Below are 20668 nucleotides of genomic sequence, written 5' to 3'. Positions count from 1 at the left end.
CGCATCTTAAACTTACGAAACGTTGCACAAAAGCCAACCTAGCAAGTTAGACTTGTAAGGGCACAAAATAGAGTACGGCGGTCCACTTTGATGCTTTGGAATTTCACAACTCTCTCCATAGACGAGCAATTCACGTTTTTGTGCCATTTCAAACATAACTTGTTTTATTCACATCATTAACTTACGAAACGTTGCCGAATGCTAAACTAGCAAGTTAGACTTCTAAGAGCACAAAATAGAGTACAACGGTCCACTTTGATGCTTTGGAATTGCTCAACTCTCTCCATAGACGAGCAATTCACGTTTTTGTGCCATTCCAAACATAACTTGGTCTATTCGCATCTTTAACTTACGAAACATTGCACGAAAGCTAAACTAGCAAGTTAGACTTCTAAGAACACTAAATAGAGTACAATAGTCCAATTTGATGCTTTGTAATTGCTCAACACTCTCCATAGAGTAGATTTACACGTTTTTGTATAATTTCAAACATTACTTGATCTATTCACATCTTTACCTTACGAAACATTGCACAAAGATTAAACTAGCATGTTAGACTTCGAAGGACACTAAATAGAGTACAACGGTCCACTTTGAAGCTTTGAAATTGCTCAACTCTCTCCATAGACAAGCTTTCACGTTTTGTGCAATTTCAGACATAACTTGGTCTATTCACATCTTTAACTTACGAAACGTTGCACGAAAGCTAAAGTAGCAAGTTAGACTTCTAAGAACACTAAATAGAGTACAACGGTCCACTTTGATGCTTTGGAATTGCTCTCAACTCTCTCCGTAGACGAGCTTTACACGTTTTTGTGCAATTTCAAACATAACTTGGTCTATTCGCATCTTTACCTTCCGAAACATTGCAAGAAGGCTAAACTAGCATGTTAGACTTCTAAGAACACTAAATAGAGTACAATGGTGCACTTTGATGCTTTGGAATTGCTCAAATCTCTCCATAGACGTGCTTTGCACGTTTTCAAACAATTTCAAACGTAACTTGGTGTATTCACATTTTTACCTTACAAAACATTACACGAAGGCTAAACTAGCATGTTAGACTTCTAAGAACACTAAATAGAGTACAATGGTCCATTTTGATGCTTTGGAAATGCTCAACTCTTTCCATGGACGAGCTTTTCACTTTTTTGTGCCATTTCAAACATAACTTGGTCTATTCGCATCTTTTACCTTGCGAAACATTGCACAAAGTCTAAAATAGCATGTTAGACTTCTAAGAGCCCTAAATAGAGTACAACGGTCCACTTTGATGCTTTGGAATTGCTCAACTCTCTCCATAGACGAGTAATTCATTCTTGTTAATATTCTTGTTCTCAAGCTTTGATCTTGCCTATTCTTTTTTTCCAACCTCAATGTACATCTTTGTTCATCAATGAAGCGTTACATTCCGGCATTTTCATTCATTTCTGATTTATCTATTGAAGAGCGTTTTAGTGGATCTGGAGTTCCTTGGAGTTTTCATGTTGAGACCATGATTTAAACCCTTTTTCCTTTCAATCGTTTGGTTCAGAAATTAGATTATCAGTGCATCCATAATACATTCTATTTTTACACTTTGAGATTGACTGCAAGTCTCTGGCACTCCTACAACCGTCTGATCGTCACAACGATCTCATCTCATTAAAGGGTAGAGGTGATCTTTTTAGCATATGCAGTAAAATAGAGCTAGCATTCTTTTTGCCACACCCGATGGGATGACAATCAATATGATTGAAAATGCCACCAAAAACTCGAAGATTTGATAAATATATTGCAACAGGAAGCGAACTTCTTGAGGGAGATCCTATAACCGCAGGACTCTATCAATCATTGCCAACTTTCGAAGAACAGCCACTTCTTCAAAGTTCACCTCCAAGAGTGCATGTCACTTAGTTTTTAGGGTTTTAGAAGGACTCTCACACATTCTACCACCATTGGAGAGCTTGGAGCCACTATTGGAGCTTGGAGAAGAAGAAGGTCTACAAAGGGGTTTTCTCTCTCCTTTTCTATCCTAGTTTCTATGGTTGATTTCCTTTGTTTAATGATGTATTTTCCTTCCATGAGTGGTTAGATTTCTTACTAAGGTCTTAATGTAACCAAACCTTGAAGATTCAATAAACTTGGTTTCCTTATTTCTTGATTTCTCTCTCTCTCTTGATTGTCTATGGGTGTGATTAATGCTTTTGAATGTTTGGCCATCATTCAATTGATTTGTTTCCTAGATTGAGACCGGAAGGAGATATCTAGGGTTTGCCTCAAGCCATAGATGACATAGGGTGCATGAACTACAGGAATATAGGTTTGTGACTTATGCAATCGTTAAATGATTTTTGTAGTTCTTAATGGGTTTTTGATTTATTAGTCCGATTGTTAGGAATTGTTACAGGGATTTATATTGAAAATACGTTTGATGTATCTAGGAATAGAACATTAAATAGGTTGCGAAATCGATTGTCATTATAGAGAGAGGAATTAGGGATTAAATGACCAAGGGAATTGAATTGGATAGGTGAGGTGACGTTAAGTATCCTAGTGCTTTCCATCCTTGATTTCATACTTGTGTTTGATTTGTCTTTGTTCTTTTTAATTACTTTAGTTAAAAATCGAAACAAACCACGAAACCTTTCACCTATTTGCATAGTTGTTACTAGTTTGACATTGATCTTGATTGCCAATATATCCTCGTTGGGGACGATAATTTATTCATCTCTTTATTACTTGTGCGATTTGTACGCTTGCAATTACATCTGTATCAGCATCCAGGACAGAATTCAATTTTGTTATGGAAAAAGAAAAAGAGATGCTCAGGCCAAAGGCAATTATGCCATATAGGCCGACCTCAGTTCCGATCATTGAAGAAGTTCCTTGATGTCTTTCTCCCTAAAAGAGAAGGGCGTAGTGCTGGCCTCAGTCAGAAAAACCCAAATGCAGGCAACACTGGATAGACTAGAAGGAGATCAAGTGTGGGAACAGAAAGGCGCAAAAATGATCTTTAAAGAAGAAGAGTTGGTGCCTAAAGGTGATGAGATTCAGACGGATGATTTAAAAAAGGCACCACCAAAGTTAGATGATTCGAAAGCTGAAGTGCAGGATCCTCCAGAAGAGATCAACTTGGGCACGAAGGAGGATCCTCGACCTACATACATTAGAAAACTTCTGGACAACAATCTGAAGGTACGGATGATCAAACTATTGAGAGAGTACCGATATTGTTTTGCTTGGGATTATAATGAAATTCAAGGTTTAAATCGTGATCTAGTCCAACACAGGTTTCCTATCTATCCTGACTACAAGCCGGTCAGACATACTCCAAGGCGATTGTCAATTGAAGTGGAGTTGAAGGTTAAAGAGGAAATCTAGAGGCTGCTTAGAGCAGGCTTCATACGACCAGTCAGGTACACCGAATGGTTGGCTAACATTGTACCAGTGGTCAAGAAAAATGGGAAAATCTTAATTTGTGTAGGCTACAGGGATCTGAATACAGCTACACCTAAGGATGTTTATGTGATGCCTGTAGCAGATATGCTGATCGATGATATTGCCCAGAACAAACTATTTTCTGTGATGTATGATTAATCTGGGTATCAACAAATTATACTGGCTAGAGAGTACACCCATAAGACCACATTCAGGTGTCTTGGGGCTCTTGGTACCTATGAATACATAGTAATGCCCTTTGGTCCGAAGAACGCAGACGCAATGTATCAAAGGGCGATGAATGCAATCTTTCATGATATGATAGGCTACTTTCTTCTAGTCTACATAGATGACATTGTAGTCAAGTCTAGGAAAGCAGAAGACCACATTAAGCACTTGAGGAAAAGTCTTGAAAGGATGAGAATGCATCAATTAAAGCTCAATCCACTCAAGTATGCTTTTGGAGTCAATGTTGGAAATTTTCTAGGCTTTCTTGTACACCAAAGAGGAATCGAGGTTGATCAAAATAAAGCTAAGGCTGTCATGGAAGTTAAAGTCCCAACGTCCAAGAAAAAGCTTCAATAGTTCTAAGGCCAGGTAAACTATTTGAGAAGGTTCATTTCTATCATGGTAGGAAAGACCAAGGATTTTTCAGACTTGCTAAAGCTAAAGGCTGAAGAAACTTTTACTTGGAAGGAGAAGCATTAGCAGGCCTTTGACAAAATTAAGGGATATTTGAGCAAGCCGCCTGTGTTGGTTCCTCCTGCATAAGGAATCTGACTGAAGCTATACCTGTCAGCATCTCACGATTCTCTAGGTTGTTTGTTGGCCAGTATAATCTAAACGGTCAGGAGCAGGCCATCTACTATCTGAGCATATCACTGATCGACACTGAGATCAGGTATTCTGCTGTAGAAAAAATGTGCCTAGCTTTATATTTTGCTTGTACAAAGCTCTGACAGTATTTGATCAGGTCTAAGGTCTACATTGTATCCAAGACCGATTTATTGAAATACATGCTATCAAAGCCACTATTGACAGGAAGGGCAGGCAAATGGTCATTGGCTTTAACAGAATTCACTTTGATCTGGAAGCCTTAGAAAGCAGTTAAGGGTCAGGCCTTGGTAGATTTTTTGACCGACCACCATACAATAGAAGTGTCAGACGAAGAGGTACAGTCTGTGTGCTCTTCACAAGAAGCACCTTAGATCTTGAAGTTCGATGGATCAAGTACTGACCAGGCAGCAAAAGCAGGAATAGTGATTAAGTCACCTAGAGGTACAAAATCAACATTTTCCTTTATTCTCGACTTTGACTACACTAACAATCAGGCAGAGTATGAAGCTCTTCTGATCAAACTAGAGATCCTGAAGGAACTTGGTGCACAAGAAATATGTGTTCTGCGGGATTCACAGCTGGTCTTGAAACAATTGATCGGAGAGTACAAGTGCAACAACCTTGCAATAGCACCATACTATGTTACGGCCGTTCAATTACTTGTTGAATTTGAAGAAGTTACTCTCAATCATCTATCTCGAGAAGATAATTGGAAAGCTAATGAATTGGCCCATACCGCATCAGGATTATGGATGTCAGCAGATCTTACACACAAGATTATTCTAGTGGATAAACGTTTACACCCGTCAATCAGAGAAAGAGGAATGTCGATAGAAGTACTGAATGTACATGATCTGGCAACTGACTTGAGGCAGCCAATTATGGAGTACTTGAAGAACCCCAACCTCGAGACACCCAGAAACGTCAAAGTGCAGGCTCAAAGCTACGTTCTGATCGAAGGTGAATGTTAAAGGAAGGGGTCTGATGGCTTACTTCTACGGTGCCTGAATTTCATTGAAAACATGGAAGTACTGAGACAAGTACATAAAGGATTGTGTAGGGCTCATCAAGCTGGAATCAAGATGTGGTGGTCGATAAGATGGTATGGTTTTTTTCTGGCCAACCACCCTGAAAGATTGCATTAGATATGGTGCAGTTTGTCAAGGAACACTTGATTTATCGCTTTGGAATCTCTGAGTCAATCACAACTGACCAGGGCACAATGTTTACTGGGGAAGAATTCAGATCATTTGCTGCAGATTTTGGAATCAAGCTGATTAACTCAACTCCCTACTACCCTCAGGCCAACGATCAGGTCGAGCCAAGCAACAAGGTCATCATCAGCACGCTGGAGAAGATGATGGACAATAATCCTAGAGTGTGGCACAAGATTCTCCAAGAAGTATTGTGGGCGTACAGAACAACAAGACGGTCAAGCACTGGCACAAATCCATTTCATTTGACTTATGGACATGATGTCATACTTCCAACGGAGATTATCAGTCATTCTCTAAGGGTGGTAAGACAGAACTGCTTGACTACAGCGGATTATTCAGAGGCAATGGTGATGGAATTGGAGCAGCTAGAGGAAGATCGCATTCAGGCTTTCAATAGAATGTTGGTCCAGTATAAGAAGATTCATAGGGCTTACAATAAACGGGTAAAGAAGAAAACCTTTCATGAAGGTCAGTTAGTATGAAAGGCTATGTTACCATTGGGTACCAAAGACCGAGAGTTCGATAAATGGTCACCTAATTGGGAGGGACCTTTCAAGGTTCACAAAGTATTGAAAGGAAACTCATATTGGCTTTACAGTCTAGAGGGTCAACCACATAGAAAGTTTATCAATGGCAAATATCTCAAAGGATACTTTCCCACTATTTGGGAAAGGAATCCTTCTGTATAAGGATGAATGTAAATTGGGCCAACATATGGCCCAATAGCTTATCTATTGGTAGAAATGTTATGTATCAAAGAAAGGTAAGATATATTAATAAAGGTCGAGTCATGGCCAAAAATTTCAAAATTATCCTGGTTAAATGTCGAATCACGACCATCAGTTCCAAAATAAGGCTGAACTGCATACAGACCGACTATGATTTGGGAAGATTATTACAGTCATCCAAAATAAAACTATTCATGCAAGGAAATCAAGAGATTTAACGGCTACCCATTGAACAGAAAGTGTTGTTAGCTGCTGTTGTATTTGTTGCTACTGGGCACTTCCTTTCAGACTGCAGCACAAGAAGACCGAATCTGATCAGCAACCAATTTCAACCTTGTTGTGTCCACCAGTCTGGTAGTAGTCAAACCTTCAGCCTTTTCCTTCAAGTCAAAAGATTGCTTCTTCAATTCTTCAATCTGCTGCTGTAATCTTGTGATTGTTTCCTGTTGGTTAAGGATGGTCTGGTGCCAATTGGCATCCTCAACATGAGATGCTTCAATTCCTGCTCTCAAGTCCTTAGCTTACTTGTTGAGTTGGGAAAACTAATTGAGTCTTTCAGTCAAGCTGGAATTCTCTTTAGATAAGCACTAGAAGGAGGGGATCAAGCTAGGCAGTTCATTGGTAAGGCGTAGTAGCTGGTCTCTGAATGGGGTCGCTAGATTGGGATCATGAAGCAGTACTCTTATAGCGTTCAAGTAGGTGTCAGAAACTCAAGGACTTGGTCGCAACTTGAACCTCTTCTTCGGTTGGAGGGCCAACAAGAACTATTTCATGGGTGATAGAACCAGATAGAAATTCAAAGTCTAGACCACTTAATGGGTCCTCAAATTCCTCAAGGTTCACTATCTCGATAATGCGAAAAAGGACATCACTTCCGGAAGCCTACAAATACAATATGCATATTAATATCAAGAAATTCAGCATGGGTAAGGTCGGAGAATGGCTGCATACCTGTGAGATAGGGCTGGCTCGAGGATTCATAGAGGAAAGAGGGTAAGCTTGTTAGAGTCTTGGTAGGTAAATCTTTTCTTTCTTAATAGGACGATTGAGACTGAATGGAGAGACAAATTGAGTAGCAAAGGCCTCGTTGCCAGAATCCAACGGATCATCTTTGGAGACATAAGGAGAGGAATCAAACAATTGGTTTTCGTCGTCACTCTTAGAGGATTCACTAAAATCGATGGGTTGGTTAGATGACTTTCGCAAAGTAGGCATGGCACGCAGACGGGTCGATCATTTAGTTGGAAGAGAACTCTTATGAGAAACAACTTTCTTTGAGGATCTACTGGTCCTTGGCTTCTTGTGAGGGGGACTAGGAGATGCATCAGGAATCTCTGTTATAAGTGGACGACGGGTTAGAATGTAGGTCAGACAGAAATAGATAGAAATCAAGAAAGTCAAGCAATCATGTTACCTTTAGGGGAATCCAAGTGTCTTTCACCTACAATTCTTATAGTGGTGGCTGATGCGGGAAAATTTTCTTTTGATTGCTTCTGCCACCAGAATTGAAAGGTTTCGCCTCTGGAAGGTCTACCTTGAGGAAGAATTGCAAAAGAGAAGGAATCTAGCATCTGGTCATTCAGGATTTGGTGTTCAATGATGGTATTTCTAGAAGTGATAGATACCCGTGGGTGACTAGGGGGTTGAAGAGCTTGGGAGGCAATTCAGGAATGCCTTGAGTAAAACCAAACTAATGGGCCCAGTAATGAGGAATGTACAGTTTCAGGCAGCAAGTAGGATTTCATGGATGAGATAAGGTAACTCCAAGGTGAAGATATTTGCATACCAGGAAACTAGCCCAGACTGGTTTGATTGCAGCATGGTTCATGTTGGAGTCATCCACAGGAAAGTCAAGCTAGTCAGGGCCCAAATTCTTTGAGTGAAGCAATAAAACAGATGGCTTGACCGGTCAGCAGGCATATTGTACAAAAGAGAAAAGATGAAGTCAAAGGAACGATCACAGGTGCAAGTGGCCATGAGTTCACCGTAGGAAAAGCAGCTGGCAAGAGGGGCATATATTGTAGAACGAAGTTCAAGGAACTAATGCAAGGCCCAGAGGGGCAACAACCAGAGGATGCCATTGTGTGGAGGGTTGAAACCTGGCACAGGTGAGTCAAATTGGCCATAACAAGGTAGAAACGGGCTAGTAACATCGAGCCTAGAGCAATGTGTGTGCCTTGGGCCAAGGCTTGTGCAATTGGAAGATATTCCTTGGTGGGTTGGTTGGCTGACATGCAAAAAACAAAATGACAAAGGAAACACCATAGGAAGGCTACATGTTCTTCAATACCTGGGTCACCAGAAAAGTAGGTTCTTGCTTTGAAGTAAGAATTACACTTCAGGACGGTATCACAAAGTTTGAACTCTGGGTCAATGGGAGCAGTAATCAGGTGAGGAACATCTAATCCAGTGACTAGTAAACCAATGAGTGCAGTGACATCTCGAAGAGTGATAGATAGAAGACCGCAGCGGAATAATAAGTAGTTGCAGGATGTTGGGTCTAAATTAACCTTACTAGCAAGTGTACTAGTCGGCGACTACAGCACAATGATAAGCAAGGGTCGAATCCACAGGGACGGTGTTATGTTTAATCCAAATGTATATTTGCATGTATATATGGACAATGCAATCAAAAGTAAAATTCAACTCAAGATTGTTTGGTTTGATAATTAAACTAAAACAAGTAAAGAGCAAAGTATTTTTGGTATTTTCTTAGAATAGGGATGCAACTAATGCAAATGAGATGAACACCAAGGCTTTGGAATCCCCCTTGGGAAATGACTTGCAATGACACAAATTCACACACATATTTGCTAATTCGGGCATAACGAATCCGTACCTAAGTCGGTTTTAGCGCACTTAAGCCAAATCTCCCTACAATCGATTACTAGCCATCTTATTGGTCTAGGTCGGATATTCCTAAATACATTCTAGCCATCCTATTGGTCTAAACATGCATAGGAATTCATGAAGTTCTATGGAGATTAGGATTCATACAAATTGTCACCTAATTAAAGGGAGACACATTCATAATCAAGTGTTTCAAGAAGCATAATCTACTTGACATATTATTGTCTAAGCAAATTCTCCAAACAATTTCATCCAAAAAACCTAGGTTTTGGCCAAACACCACAAGCATGAAGAAATTGCAATCAAACATAGAAACACAAGATTTATACCCAAATCAACTCATATATATGTAAATCAAGTCATAAACAAAGTCATCAAACCCAAGGCTTCATCCTAGCCTTGGCACAAGAGGTTTAGTTACACATAATGAGAGAAAAACACAAGAGAATAGATGAGAAAGGCATGAATAAACCCAATGAGTTGAGTAGATCCAAGTGTAGTTGAAGAATCTCTCCTCCTAGCTCCAAGAATCACCTTCCCCCTCTGTTTTCGCTCTCCAGAAATCTGTTCTAGGTCTAAAAACTCCCGCAGCTCGGACAAATCGCGACTTAAAACACCCCATAAAATTGCTTTTCACGCCTAGGCGCGTTGTTTTCACGCCTAGGCGCACCACGCCTAGGCACACGCCTAGGCGCACGCCTAGGCGCAATCCTAGGCGTGCACAACTTAAAATTCAAGTCCAACTCTCTGGACTGGGCGTGCAGGAGTGATCCTGTGCGTGCATAATTTGTGCGCCTAGGCGCGCCACGCCTAGGCGCGTTACCCCTAGGCACATGATTCAAATGACCATAACCTGACAGAAAGTTATGACTATTTGAACACACGAAGGTCGGTGGACATTTTCTTCAATTCAGCCCTTTTTCCGTCGCTTTTCATCCAAACCACAATCAACCTATCAAAATACAAATCAACACATAAATACACTCATTATTTATCAAAAGAAATCTTAAGAGGGGATATTTCTACCAAAAATAATAGATATTATCATACCTATCAAACACCCCACACTTAAACCTTACTTGTACTCAAGTAAAACTAAACAAAGTACATCTACCAACTAACATCCTAACTCACTAACGCAGGAATCGCGATTGCATTTAGCATATGCAACAAGCCGTTAAACCCCTAGGTGTCCCTAGTGGAGGAGTTTTGTCTCCTGAGGGCTTACAAGAACGACACCCACAAACGTTTCAAGATAACTCAAATCAAACATATGGGAGGGAAATCACTAGAATCGAAACAATATACATCAATGCCATGCAATCAAAAAGATGTGGAGACCCCACACTTCATCCAAACATATACTCAATGAAGATTATCCGTCTACTCAATCACTTCGTCTACATTAAGTGCGTGCAAAGAAGAAATGTATAATTATTTGGCTTCCAAGAGTTCATAGGCGCCAAACATAGTCACATTCCAAGAATTCCAAGAACAGTCAAGTAGTAATACCAAGGCACTTTTATTTATATACATACTTCTCTTCTTCTTCTTCTTCTCTTTTTTTTTTATTTTTTTATTTTCATCTTACTAGGCCCGTGCAATGCTCACTCCTTTAAGCTTTCTAGTCAACCCATGTAACGAGTTCTCAACCAATGACTCCTAACCAGTTGGTTTAGGGCATTATGTGATAAAGCACATCTCGGATCAATCACTCGAGTTGAAAAGGCTTCGAAGTTAAGCTAGCCTAGTATGTTCATCAAGATTGTCTTACCTTTTTACGCGAAACTCGAGTTGGTTAGACAAGAGCCCCGGTTACTCAGCAAGATCACAAGAGCGGAACATGCTTTTAATCATCATCAAATTTATTTTTTTTTAATTTTTTTTTTAACATGCATGTAATTAACTAGTGACAATAATATAACTAACACGGTGTTCTAGATCATCTTAGAGAAAGTCCACATCCAACATCTATTCACCCAAGTCATACCCCACAAGCACACATTCTCGTGCAGGTGAATTACAGTGATTGTGCAATAGAGTAGACGTCAAGCATATAGAAGGATATGATGGGTTCCACAAACCAAGATTAGCTGCATTTCAATATAGCACTCAATTCAACAGAAAATTCCCATAAATATGCAAGATTCAAGCACTGAAATTTTTTTTTTTTTTTTTTAAATTCAGCTACTACAAAAATCATGTGAAATTTTGCACAAGATAATCCATATGCAGTCCACCACCCCACACTTTAAAGAATGTATTGTCCTCAATGCAAAACATAACAATGTAATAATGCACTAAAAAGAGTACAAGTTGAAACAATACAACCTGGGGTTGGAGTCATGCATCGAGTGGATTGGGGTGCTGGCCTGGCCACAATTCTTCAATGTCTATATGCACCCTCCTCTTGTCTTCAGCTAGACGAGATCCACCACTTTGCAGTGGCTCAATAAATAGGGCACAAACATCCTTCTTTGATGTGCCCATCAAAAAGATTCTATCTCTAAATTCCTTTGGCCCTCTTGGTTGAAATTGTAGTTTTCCATGCCAATGGAAGAGATATTTTGAGTAGAGGGGAAGCTTCTTCAATGATCTTTCAAATGGTGATAGCACCTGATTGTGGAGTGTGTTATCCTCATGCCTCTCTACAAAGTTATCACATTCTTCCTCCACCTTATCATCATACTTGTTCTCCAAATCTTCAGCTTTCAAATTTTTTTCAGAATCGACAAGAGCTTTCTCTTCTATATCTTGCTCAACCCATGTAGGTCCACTAATTTCTTGTTCGATTGAAACTATCTCACATTCTGCAGCTGATGGAGACTTCTCTGATTCTTCTAAATCCATGCCCTCCTTCATTGGTGGATCCATCTCCGAAAGTGAAGTGAGAAGCATTATCTCATACTCCTCTTCATCCACATAATTATACTCAATTTGTCCTCCAAGCTCCAACTCTTTGTCATTGCTTAATGTAACTGCTTGAGTTGTCTCACATATATCTTTCCCCTCACTTGTTTTCATCATAGGTTGGCAAAGCTGATTTTTGTTTGATACCATCCTATGCGTTGCCTCTGCTAAAGTTTGGGTACTTGCATTTAAGGAATCAATTATGTCATCCAAAGATGACTCATGTCTTTGCTCAAGCGGTGGTGGTGAAGCCCATTGACACATCTCCTATCTACAAGCTTGAGTATTTGCTTGCAACTTTTGGGTACTCGTAACCAATGCATTTAGTATGTCTTGTAGAGATGAGTCTTGCGCTTGCTCAAGCGATGGTGGTGGTGTTGCTTGTGTAGGAACAAATTGATGCTGGTAGTTGTTCCATAGGAATTGAGGTCGTTCACACCTTCCAGAGTTATAAGTGTTGGAGAAGGAGTTGCATGGTGGATATGGGGCATGGTTTGGAGGAGTTGTCCTTGCATTATATCCTTGCAAATATAAGCTCGAACCATAAAAACCTGCTCCCTAATAATCACATGGTGGAGGATATCCCATCTCAAAAGCATATGCCAACAAAAGAAAAATTAGTTAACAAATATTATGTACAAGTATTATGTACAAACAAAGGAAAAAAAAAATTATGGACAAATAACAAAAATGGATCAAACGTAAGCTACCATCCCCGGCAACGGCGCCATAAACTTGTTGGGTCTAAATTAACCTTACTAGCAAGTGTACTAGTCGGCGACTACAGCACAATGATAAGCAAGGGTCGAATCCACAGAGACGGTGTTATGTTTAATCCAAATGTATATTTGTGTGTATATATGGACAATGCAATCAAAAGTAAAGTTCAACTCAAGATTGTTTGGTTTGGTAATTAAACTAAAACAAGTAAAGAGCAAAGTATTTTTGGTATTTTCTTAGAATAGGGATGCAACTAATGCAAATGAGATGAACACCAAGGCTTTGGAATCCCCCTTGGGAAATGACTTGCAATGACACAAATTCACACTCATATTTGCTAATTCGGGCATAACGAATCCGTACCTAAGTCGGTTTTAGCGCACTTAAGCCAAATCTCCCAAAAATCGATTACTAGCCATCTTATTGGTCTAGGTCGGATATTCCTAAATACATTCTAGCCATCGTATTGGTCTAAACATGCATAGGAATTCATGGTGTTCTATGGAGATTAGGATTCATACAAATTGTCACCTAATTAAAGGGAGACACATTCATAATCAAGTGTTTCAAGAAGCATAATCTACTTGACATATTATTGTCTAAGCAAATTCTCCAAACAATTTCATCCAAAAAACGTAGGTTTTGGCCAAACACCACAAGCATGAAGAAATTGCAATCAAACATAGAAACACAAGATTTATACCCAAATCAACTCATATATATGTAAATCAAGTCATAAACAAAGTCATCAAACCCAAGGCTTCATCCTAGCCTTGGTACAAGTGATTTAGGATTGCGCCTAGGCGTGGTGCGCCTAGGCGTGAAAAAAACGCGCCTAGGTGTGAAAAGCAATTTTTTGGGGTGTTTTAAGTCGCGATTTGTCCGAGCTGCGGGAGTTTTTAGACCTAGAACAGATTTCTGGAGAGCGAAAACAGAGGGGGAAGGTGATTCTTGGAGCTAGGAGGAGAGATTCTTCAACTCCACTTGGATCTACTCAACTCATTGGGTTTATTCATGCCTTTCTCATCTATTCTCTTGTGTTTTTCTCTCATTATGTGTAACTAAACCTCTTGTGCAAAGGCTAGGATGAAGCCTTGGGTTTGATGACTTTGTTTATGACTTGATTTACATATATATGAGTTGATTTGGGTATAAATCTTGTGTTTCTATGTTTGATTGCAATTTCTTCATGCTTGTGGTGTTTGGCCAAAACCTACGTTTTTTGGATGAAATTGTTTGGAGAATTTGCTTAGACAATAATATGTCAAGTAGATTATGCTTCTTGAAACACTTGATTATGAATGTGTCTCCCTTTAATTAGGTGACAATTTGTATGAATCCTAATCTCCATAGAACTTCATGCATTCCTATGCATGTTTAGACCAATAGGATGGCTAGAATGTATTTAGGAATATCCGACCTAGACCAATAAGATGGCTAGTAATCGATTGTAGGGAGATTTGGCTTAAGTGCGCTAAAACCGACTTAGGTACGGATTCGTTATGCCCGAATTAGCAAATATGTGTGTGAATTTGTGTCATTGCAAGTCATTTCCCAAGGGGGATTCCAAAGCCTTGGTGTTCATCTCATTTGCATTAGTTGCATCCCTATTCTAAGAAAATACCAAAAATACTTTGCTCTTTACTTGTTTTAGTTTAATTATCAAACCAAACAATCTTGAGTTGAATTTTACTTTTGATTGCATTGTCCATATATACATGCAAATATACATTTGGATTAAACATAACACCGTCCCTGTGGATTCGACCCTTGCTTATCATTGTGCTGTAGTCGCCGACTAGTACACTTGCTAGTAAGGTTAATTTAGACCCAACATCCTGCAACTACTTAGGGCATTCAATAGCTTTTACTCAAAAGGAATCTCTATCCTTGATAAAGCAATCAACAAAGTGAGAGCCAGATGATAGATGCATTCTCCCCAGTTATCAGAGGGCTTGGACCAGGCACGAGGTTTGACAATGGAGACCACAGAAGAATGATGAAAAGGGATTTCCTTTGTGTCCTTGAAGGCCAAGGGCGTGAAAGGATTTGCATTGCTCAAGGCTGTAGGGAGGTAAATGTCTTGGGCGACTGGTTCAGGAGAATAGGCGGCCATGGTTGAAATGAAGAAAGAAGGAGGAAATCTTGAAATTTTAAGGGTTTTGAGTGTAATGGGGATACTTCTTTTAGAAAGGTTTTATCGGTGGAAGAGTCCAGGGTTCAAGAGAAGTCTTTACTACTAGGGCATCTGAGTTGACTTAAAATGCTACAAATGGGTGAGGTTGCAGTAAATGCGGCCAATTTGAAATTTGAATTATCTACTCCAATTCAGGATGAGGTCTCATCCTGATTGGCGCGGGGGGCAAATGTTTACACCATATTTATGCAGGCTTGTGGGATGGGCTAAGGTCAAAGAATGGGCTTGACAGACGCGTTGGAACTTGGGCTACAGTCTGGTTGCACGGACTAGACAGAGTGAGTTTTTTGGGCCAAGCTTAGTTACAGGGTATGGGCCGTTAATTAGTGATTTATCTAGCCCAAATTAGGTGCAAAATCATGGAGATAAGATCAGTTATTGGTTTGTTCCTATAAACATGGGTTTGTTCCTATTTACAAGGTAGTTGGTTGTCTAGTTGCCTAATATCATGGAGAGCCACCTTCTACATGAATTAAACAGTATAAAGAGGGTCTCTGGAGACATGGAGCTTTCGAAAGAGACGGTTGAAGAAGATGGAGCATAATGGAGTGAATTTTGGACCACTACAGTCATGATAGTTATGGCCATTTTTCTAGTTGATATGGGCGAAGTTCTAGCTTACATGGAGGTATTGATGCAGTATAAAAGCAAGAAGAGAAGAGGACAACACACATACACACATCAAACAAACACAAGCTTCAGCCCATCGGCTTAAACTCTCAAGCATTCAAACTTTCAAGCTCTCAAACGCTCAAGTTCTCAAGCATTCTTGTTAATATTCTTGTTCTCAAGCTTTGATCTTACCCACTCTTGTTTTCCAACCTCAATGTACATCTTTGTTCATCAATGAAGTGTTACATTCTGGCATTTTCATTCATTTCTGATTTATCTAGTGAAGCGCGCTTCAGTGGATCTAGAGTTCCTTGGAGTTTTCATGTTGAGACCATGATTTAAACCCTTTCTCTTTACAATCGTTTGGTTCAGAAGTTAGATTATCAATGCATTCACAATACATTCTATTTTTACACTTTGAGACTAACTGCAAGTCTCTGGCACACCTGCAATCGTCTGATCGTCACAACGATCTCATCTCATTAAATGGTAGGGGTGGTCTTTTTTGTATCTGCAATCAAATAGAACCAACACCTTCTTAATAGATAATATCAACGCTACAGTAGCAAAATTGAAACTGAGAAAAGCAACACAATCAACACAATAATATATTTGGAAAAAACAAAAAGCAGAGAAAAAAAATCATGGGTGTTGTCAAGAGACAACCAAAAAAAACTTGACTATACTGAAAATTTGTACAATCATATTCTCAGTGACCTCTTTATCCAAAAAACTCAATAATACCCAAAAGCCTAAAAGATTATCATAACCCCCAATCCAACCTATTCTCTACCCTCTCCACATCTTAATTGAAATCTCTCACAGTCCATACCCATAACTCAATTACACCAAGAGATAAATCACAAAGTTTCCCCACCTTTCTCTCTCTCTCTCTCTTTCACTAGGTCTAGTCACGTCTCTAACCCTTGTTTGGTGAAAACAAAAAAATAGGAACTTATTTACAATCCTAAAAAATCTTATATTTTTACGGTTGTCGCAACCGGGGTCACTACGCGGACCGGCGTTGGAGGATGAAAATGTTTAGAGTCGTCACCAATTGATTTAAGGTGCAATTGGACACCGTAAAGACCCTCGAACCAGAGAAAATGGGTACGGGGATCGATTGAGTGTGGGGAAGGTGTTAGGCACCCCACAACTCCCATTTGGAAACGATTACCCTAATTAATTTAAGGACTATCTCTTGGAAACTTGCTCTTTGCAAGGTATGATTGTTTTGAGAAAAAGTTTATATGAAAAATACTATCAACTTATGATAGTTTTTGGGAAAAAGTTGAGAATATTAGTATCAACTTTTGATAGTTTTTATTCGGAAATACCCTACCAATTTTTGGTATGTTTAATGAAAATACACTACCAACTTTTGGTAGGTTTAAATGAAAATCCACTATCAACTTTTGATAGTTTTTAAATGAAAATACACTACCAACTTTTGGTACGTTTAACTAAAATACACTACCAACTTTTAGTAGGTTTAATTTTAACTACCAACTTATGGTATAAATAATCATTTAGGAAAGTGCCATCATTCAATTTAACCTATTATTGTCAACTTATGGCAAATTCATAGTGAAATCAAATAAGACCCATAATCCAAATAAAAGAAATCAACTTATGATTTCTTTAATTGAAATGACCTACATTCCATTTTAAATTTATACACTCATAGTAAATAAAAATAATTTGAATAATAAATATACAAATTATACCAGTCAACATAGATGAATTAAACTACCCAACATGAGGCCCAAATGTACACAAATTGCAATAAACCGGTAAAATCCTGAAATCGCACAAACTTCCATTAATTCCGGTCCAAATAGAGTCCAAAAACCTGCCCAAAAACAGCTCCCAAATTGTCCAGAAAACAAACCACAAACTGCCTAAAAACTACACAGAAATCTGCCCAAAATAACATCAAAATTCGATATCAAAACCAAATATGAACATGGTAAGCATACAAAGATCCTAGCCAAGAAATCAAATCTATATATTCTTTTTAGCAAGGCAAAGTGGATGCAAAGAATGTTTACCTTTGAAAAACAGAACTCAAAAGATGATAATCAACTAAACTCTCCTTCCTCTTTTCTTCTTCTTTTTCTTTCTCTTCGTTCTCTCTTTTTTCCTTTCTTTTTCCTCTATTTTTCTCTATTTTCCTCTCTTTCTCCTACGACTGCCTTCTCTCCCTTTATTTTTATTATTTTTTCACAAAAAGCCAAAACCCTCTTTTTTATTTTCTCTCACGCCTCCTCTCTTTTTCTTAGCTCCCTTATACAATGCCATACCACCTCACACAAAAACCCTATTTCTATTCTTTTAACAAAAAGTCCCCTTAAACCTTATTTTCTTCCTCTTTAGAAACCCTAAGAAAATTACTCCTTTTTTGTATTTTTCATTCCTTTTACAAAACCCTAAAAAAATTGTCACATTTTCCTTTTTAAGGTTTTATTTCCCAAAATCATTTAATTTCCTTATTTTGGAGATAATTTCTTGGGTTTGGTTTTATTGGGCTAATATTTGAGTGTTTGTGGGCTTAAGGATCCAAGAAACAAACTTTTGAATATCCGTGGGCTTATGGGTCAAAGAAATGAGTTTTTGTAGGCTTGTGGTCTCAAGAATGGGCTTTTGCATTTTTTGTGTTTTTCTATTTTTATTTTTTTGGCCGGACGAAAACCGGTTACTACAGCTGCCCCCATTTGTATGTCCTTTATGAAATAAAAGACAGACAAAGGTGTAGTTAACCGAGTTTCGCATGAGAACACTGAAATGCACGGGATCACTATAGTCATTCCTGGCTTGCCCAAATGTTTATGCAGAAAAATATAGGGCACGGGATCACAAGGCCATTCCCGGCTTGGCCAAATATTTGTGCAGCAAAATAAAGGGCACGGGATCACAAGGCCATTCCCGGCTTGGCCAGATATTTGTGCAAGAAAATAAAGGGCACAGGATCACAAGGCCATTCCCGGCTTGGCCAGATATTTATGCAAGAAAATAAAGGGCACGGGATCACAAGGCCATTCCTAGCTTGGCCAAATATTTGTGCAAAAAAATAAAGGGCTCGGGATCACAAGGCCATTCCCGGCTTGGCCAAATATTTGTGCAAGAAAATAAAGGGCACGGGATCACAATACCATTCCCGGCTTGGCCAAATATTTGTTTGAAGTTTATGCAAGAAAATATCCATGAGTGTATGAATGTATGAAGAAAATTGTATTTTATTTTATTTTTCTCATTTTGAAAATTCGATTTTGGTTAATTGTCGTAAGCACCATCACCCCTATCATCCTGTAATCATCCATCTTGAGAAGACTGCATCTTTTGATTCCATCCTATCTTCAATCTGCCAGGTTACCCTTATTCTTGTATCTTTCATTCTCTTTTTGTCTGATCCTTCCATAGATTTATTGTTTACATCTGATTTCCATCGAATCCGACATACCTGTAATGCTAAACAAAATCTCTCAAGCCCCACTATGCCCTTTAACGCCATTTAATTTCTTTTAGCTCCCTTGGAATTAAGAATAACATAATCTCTCCGGCTCCACCATTCCTTTTAGCGCCACTTAATTTCTTTTAGCTCCTGTACAGTCAAGAATGCCAAAATCTTTCAAGTTCCACCATGCCTTTAACGCCCTCAAATTCCTTTTAGCTCCTGTACAATCAAGAATGGCAAAATCTTTCAAGTTCCACCATGCCTTTAACGCCCTTAAATTCCTTTTAGCTCCTGTACAGTCATGAATGCCAAAATATTTCAAGTTCCTACTAAGAACAATGTCCTAATGCACTTGTCATAATTCTTTTATTACTTTACTCAATTTCAAATAAATTCAATAGCATGGCGATGCTTGCACTATATGAGAATTTTACGCAAGCAATCAAAATTTTGATGAAAACAATCAATGGATTAGGAACTTAGAAATGAATAGCCTCGAAGTATTAAAATTAGATAGATAACAGGAGAAACTGATGAAGTACAAATATGAATCCAGAAGGTTAGAAACAAAGGAAATAGCAAAAATCTTTGCAGGATATAAATGAAATAATTCCGATTCCGCACAAAACTGCCCCATTTTTGTGTGCACCCACTTTCCAATTATTGAATCTGGGTTATATGACTACATCCATATGAATCTTCTCCCTCGCAGACTCATCATGCATACCCCTGATCATAGCTAGTTCAACTGTGCATAGTCTTGCTATCTGTTGATCATTGTATTTCTCCACATTCTTCTCGACTTCTCATAAAGTCCTGTGCCAATTCCCTTTAATCATTTATGTTACTCCTCTTCTAATCTCACTATAACCTGAAGCGCCCAGGAAGGGTTTTCACTTCAGTAGAGACTTTTCTTTTTCCCTAATTTTTGGCTGAAGCGCCCACAAAGGTTTTCACTCCAGTGGGATTTTTGCTCTAATTTTTGCCTAGAACGCCCTTTTGGGTTTTCAATCTAGCGAGCTTCTTTTTTTTTTTTTCCTTTTACTCTAATTTTTGCCTAGATTTCCCTTTTGGGTTTTCAATCTAGAGAGCCTTTTTCTTTTTCTTTTTTTTTGTTTTTACAGGTAGTATTTTCGGATTGCGTCTGCATTCATCGAATTAGGCAGTTCTTCTCCATCCATTCTTGTTAAAATTAATGCTCCTCCTTTAAAGGCCTTCTTCACCACATAGGGTCCTTCATAATTTGGTGTCCACTTCCCTCAATGATCTTTTTGAGGTGGCAAAATCATTCTCAACACTAACTCTCCTTCCCTGAAACTGCGAGGTCGAACTTTCTTATTATGTGCTTTCATCAATCTTCTTTGGTACAATTTCCCTTTGCAAATTGCTCGTAATCTTCGTTCTTAATCAAATTCAACTGTTCATATCTCGTTCGAGTCCATTCCGATTCTTCCAAACCCGCCTCTAGAACTACTCGAAGGGATGGAATCTCTACTTCAATAGGCAAAACCGCCTCCATACCATACACCAAAGAGAAAGGAGTCTCTTCAGTAGATGTGCGTATTGATGTCCGATAACCATATAGAGCAAAAGGGAGCTTCTCATGCCAATCTTTGTAACTCTCTGTCATCTTCCCAATAATCTTCTTAATATTCTTATTCGCCACTTCGATCACCGCTTCAACAACCCCATTCATCTTTGGGCGGTATGGAGTTGAATTATG

At 38.9% G+C, this 20668-nt stretch overlaps 2 protein-coding genes across 2 annotated transcripts; both read left to right on the top strand.

Annotated features, from left to right (window-relative positions):
* Positions 1 to 3672: 3672 nt before the first annotated feature.
* Positions 3673 to 5228, top strand: LOC119985518. Its single transcript, XM_038829807.1, has 5 exons — positions 3673 to 4004; positions 4220 to 4321; positions 4462 to 4477; positions 4521 to 4592; positions 4662 to 5228. Exons 1-5 carry the CDS (start codon positions 3673 to 3675, stop codon positions 5226 to 5228), a joined length of 1089 nt encoding a protein of 362 aa, XP_038685735.1.
* Positions 5229 to 5404: 176 nt separating this feature from the next.
* LOC119985517 lies at positions 5405 to 6163 on the top strand. Its single transcript, XM_038829806.1, has 2 exons — positions 5405 to 5942; positions 5985 to 6163. The coding sequence occupies exons 1-2, from the start codon at positions 5405 to 5407 to the stop codon at positions 6161 to 6163; spliced, it is 717 nt and encodes a 238-aa protein (XP_038685734.1).
* Positions 6164 to 20668: the final 14505 nt, after the last annotated feature.

The sequence above is a fragment of the Tripterygium wilfordii genome, chromosome 19 (genome assembly GCF_013401445.1).
Source record: "Tripterygium wilfordii isolate XIE 37 chromosome 19, ASM1340144v1, whole genome shotgun sequence".
NCBI classification, from domain to species: domain Eukaryota; kingdom Viridiplantae; phylum Streptophyta; class Magnoliopsida; order Celastrales; family Celastraceae; genus Tripterygium; species Tripterygium wilfordii.
This window is presented reverse-complemented; position numbering and strand designations above follow the sequence as displayed.

Coding starts and splice junctions, on each gene's coding strand:
- LOC119985517 (XM_038829806.1), top strand. CDS start 5,405: ATGGTGCAGTTTGTCAAGGAACACTTGATTTATCGCTTTGGAATCTCT. Junction 5,943..5,984: donor GAAGAAAACCTTTCATGAAG/GTCAGTTAGTAT, acceptor TGGGTACCAAAG/ACCGAGAGTTCGATAAATGG.
- LOC119985518 (XM_038829807.1), top strand. CDS start 3,673: ATGCCCTTTGGTCCGAAGAACGCAGACGCAATGTATCAAAGGGCGATG. Junction 4,005..4,219: donor TCCAAGAAAAAGCTTCAATA/GTTCTAAGGCCA, acceptor TATACCTGTCAG/CATCTCACGATTCTCTAGGT. Junction 4,593..4,661: donor TAGAAGTGTCAGACGAAGAG/GTACAGTCTGTG, acceptor AGTACTGACCAG/GCAGCAAAAGCAGGAATAGT.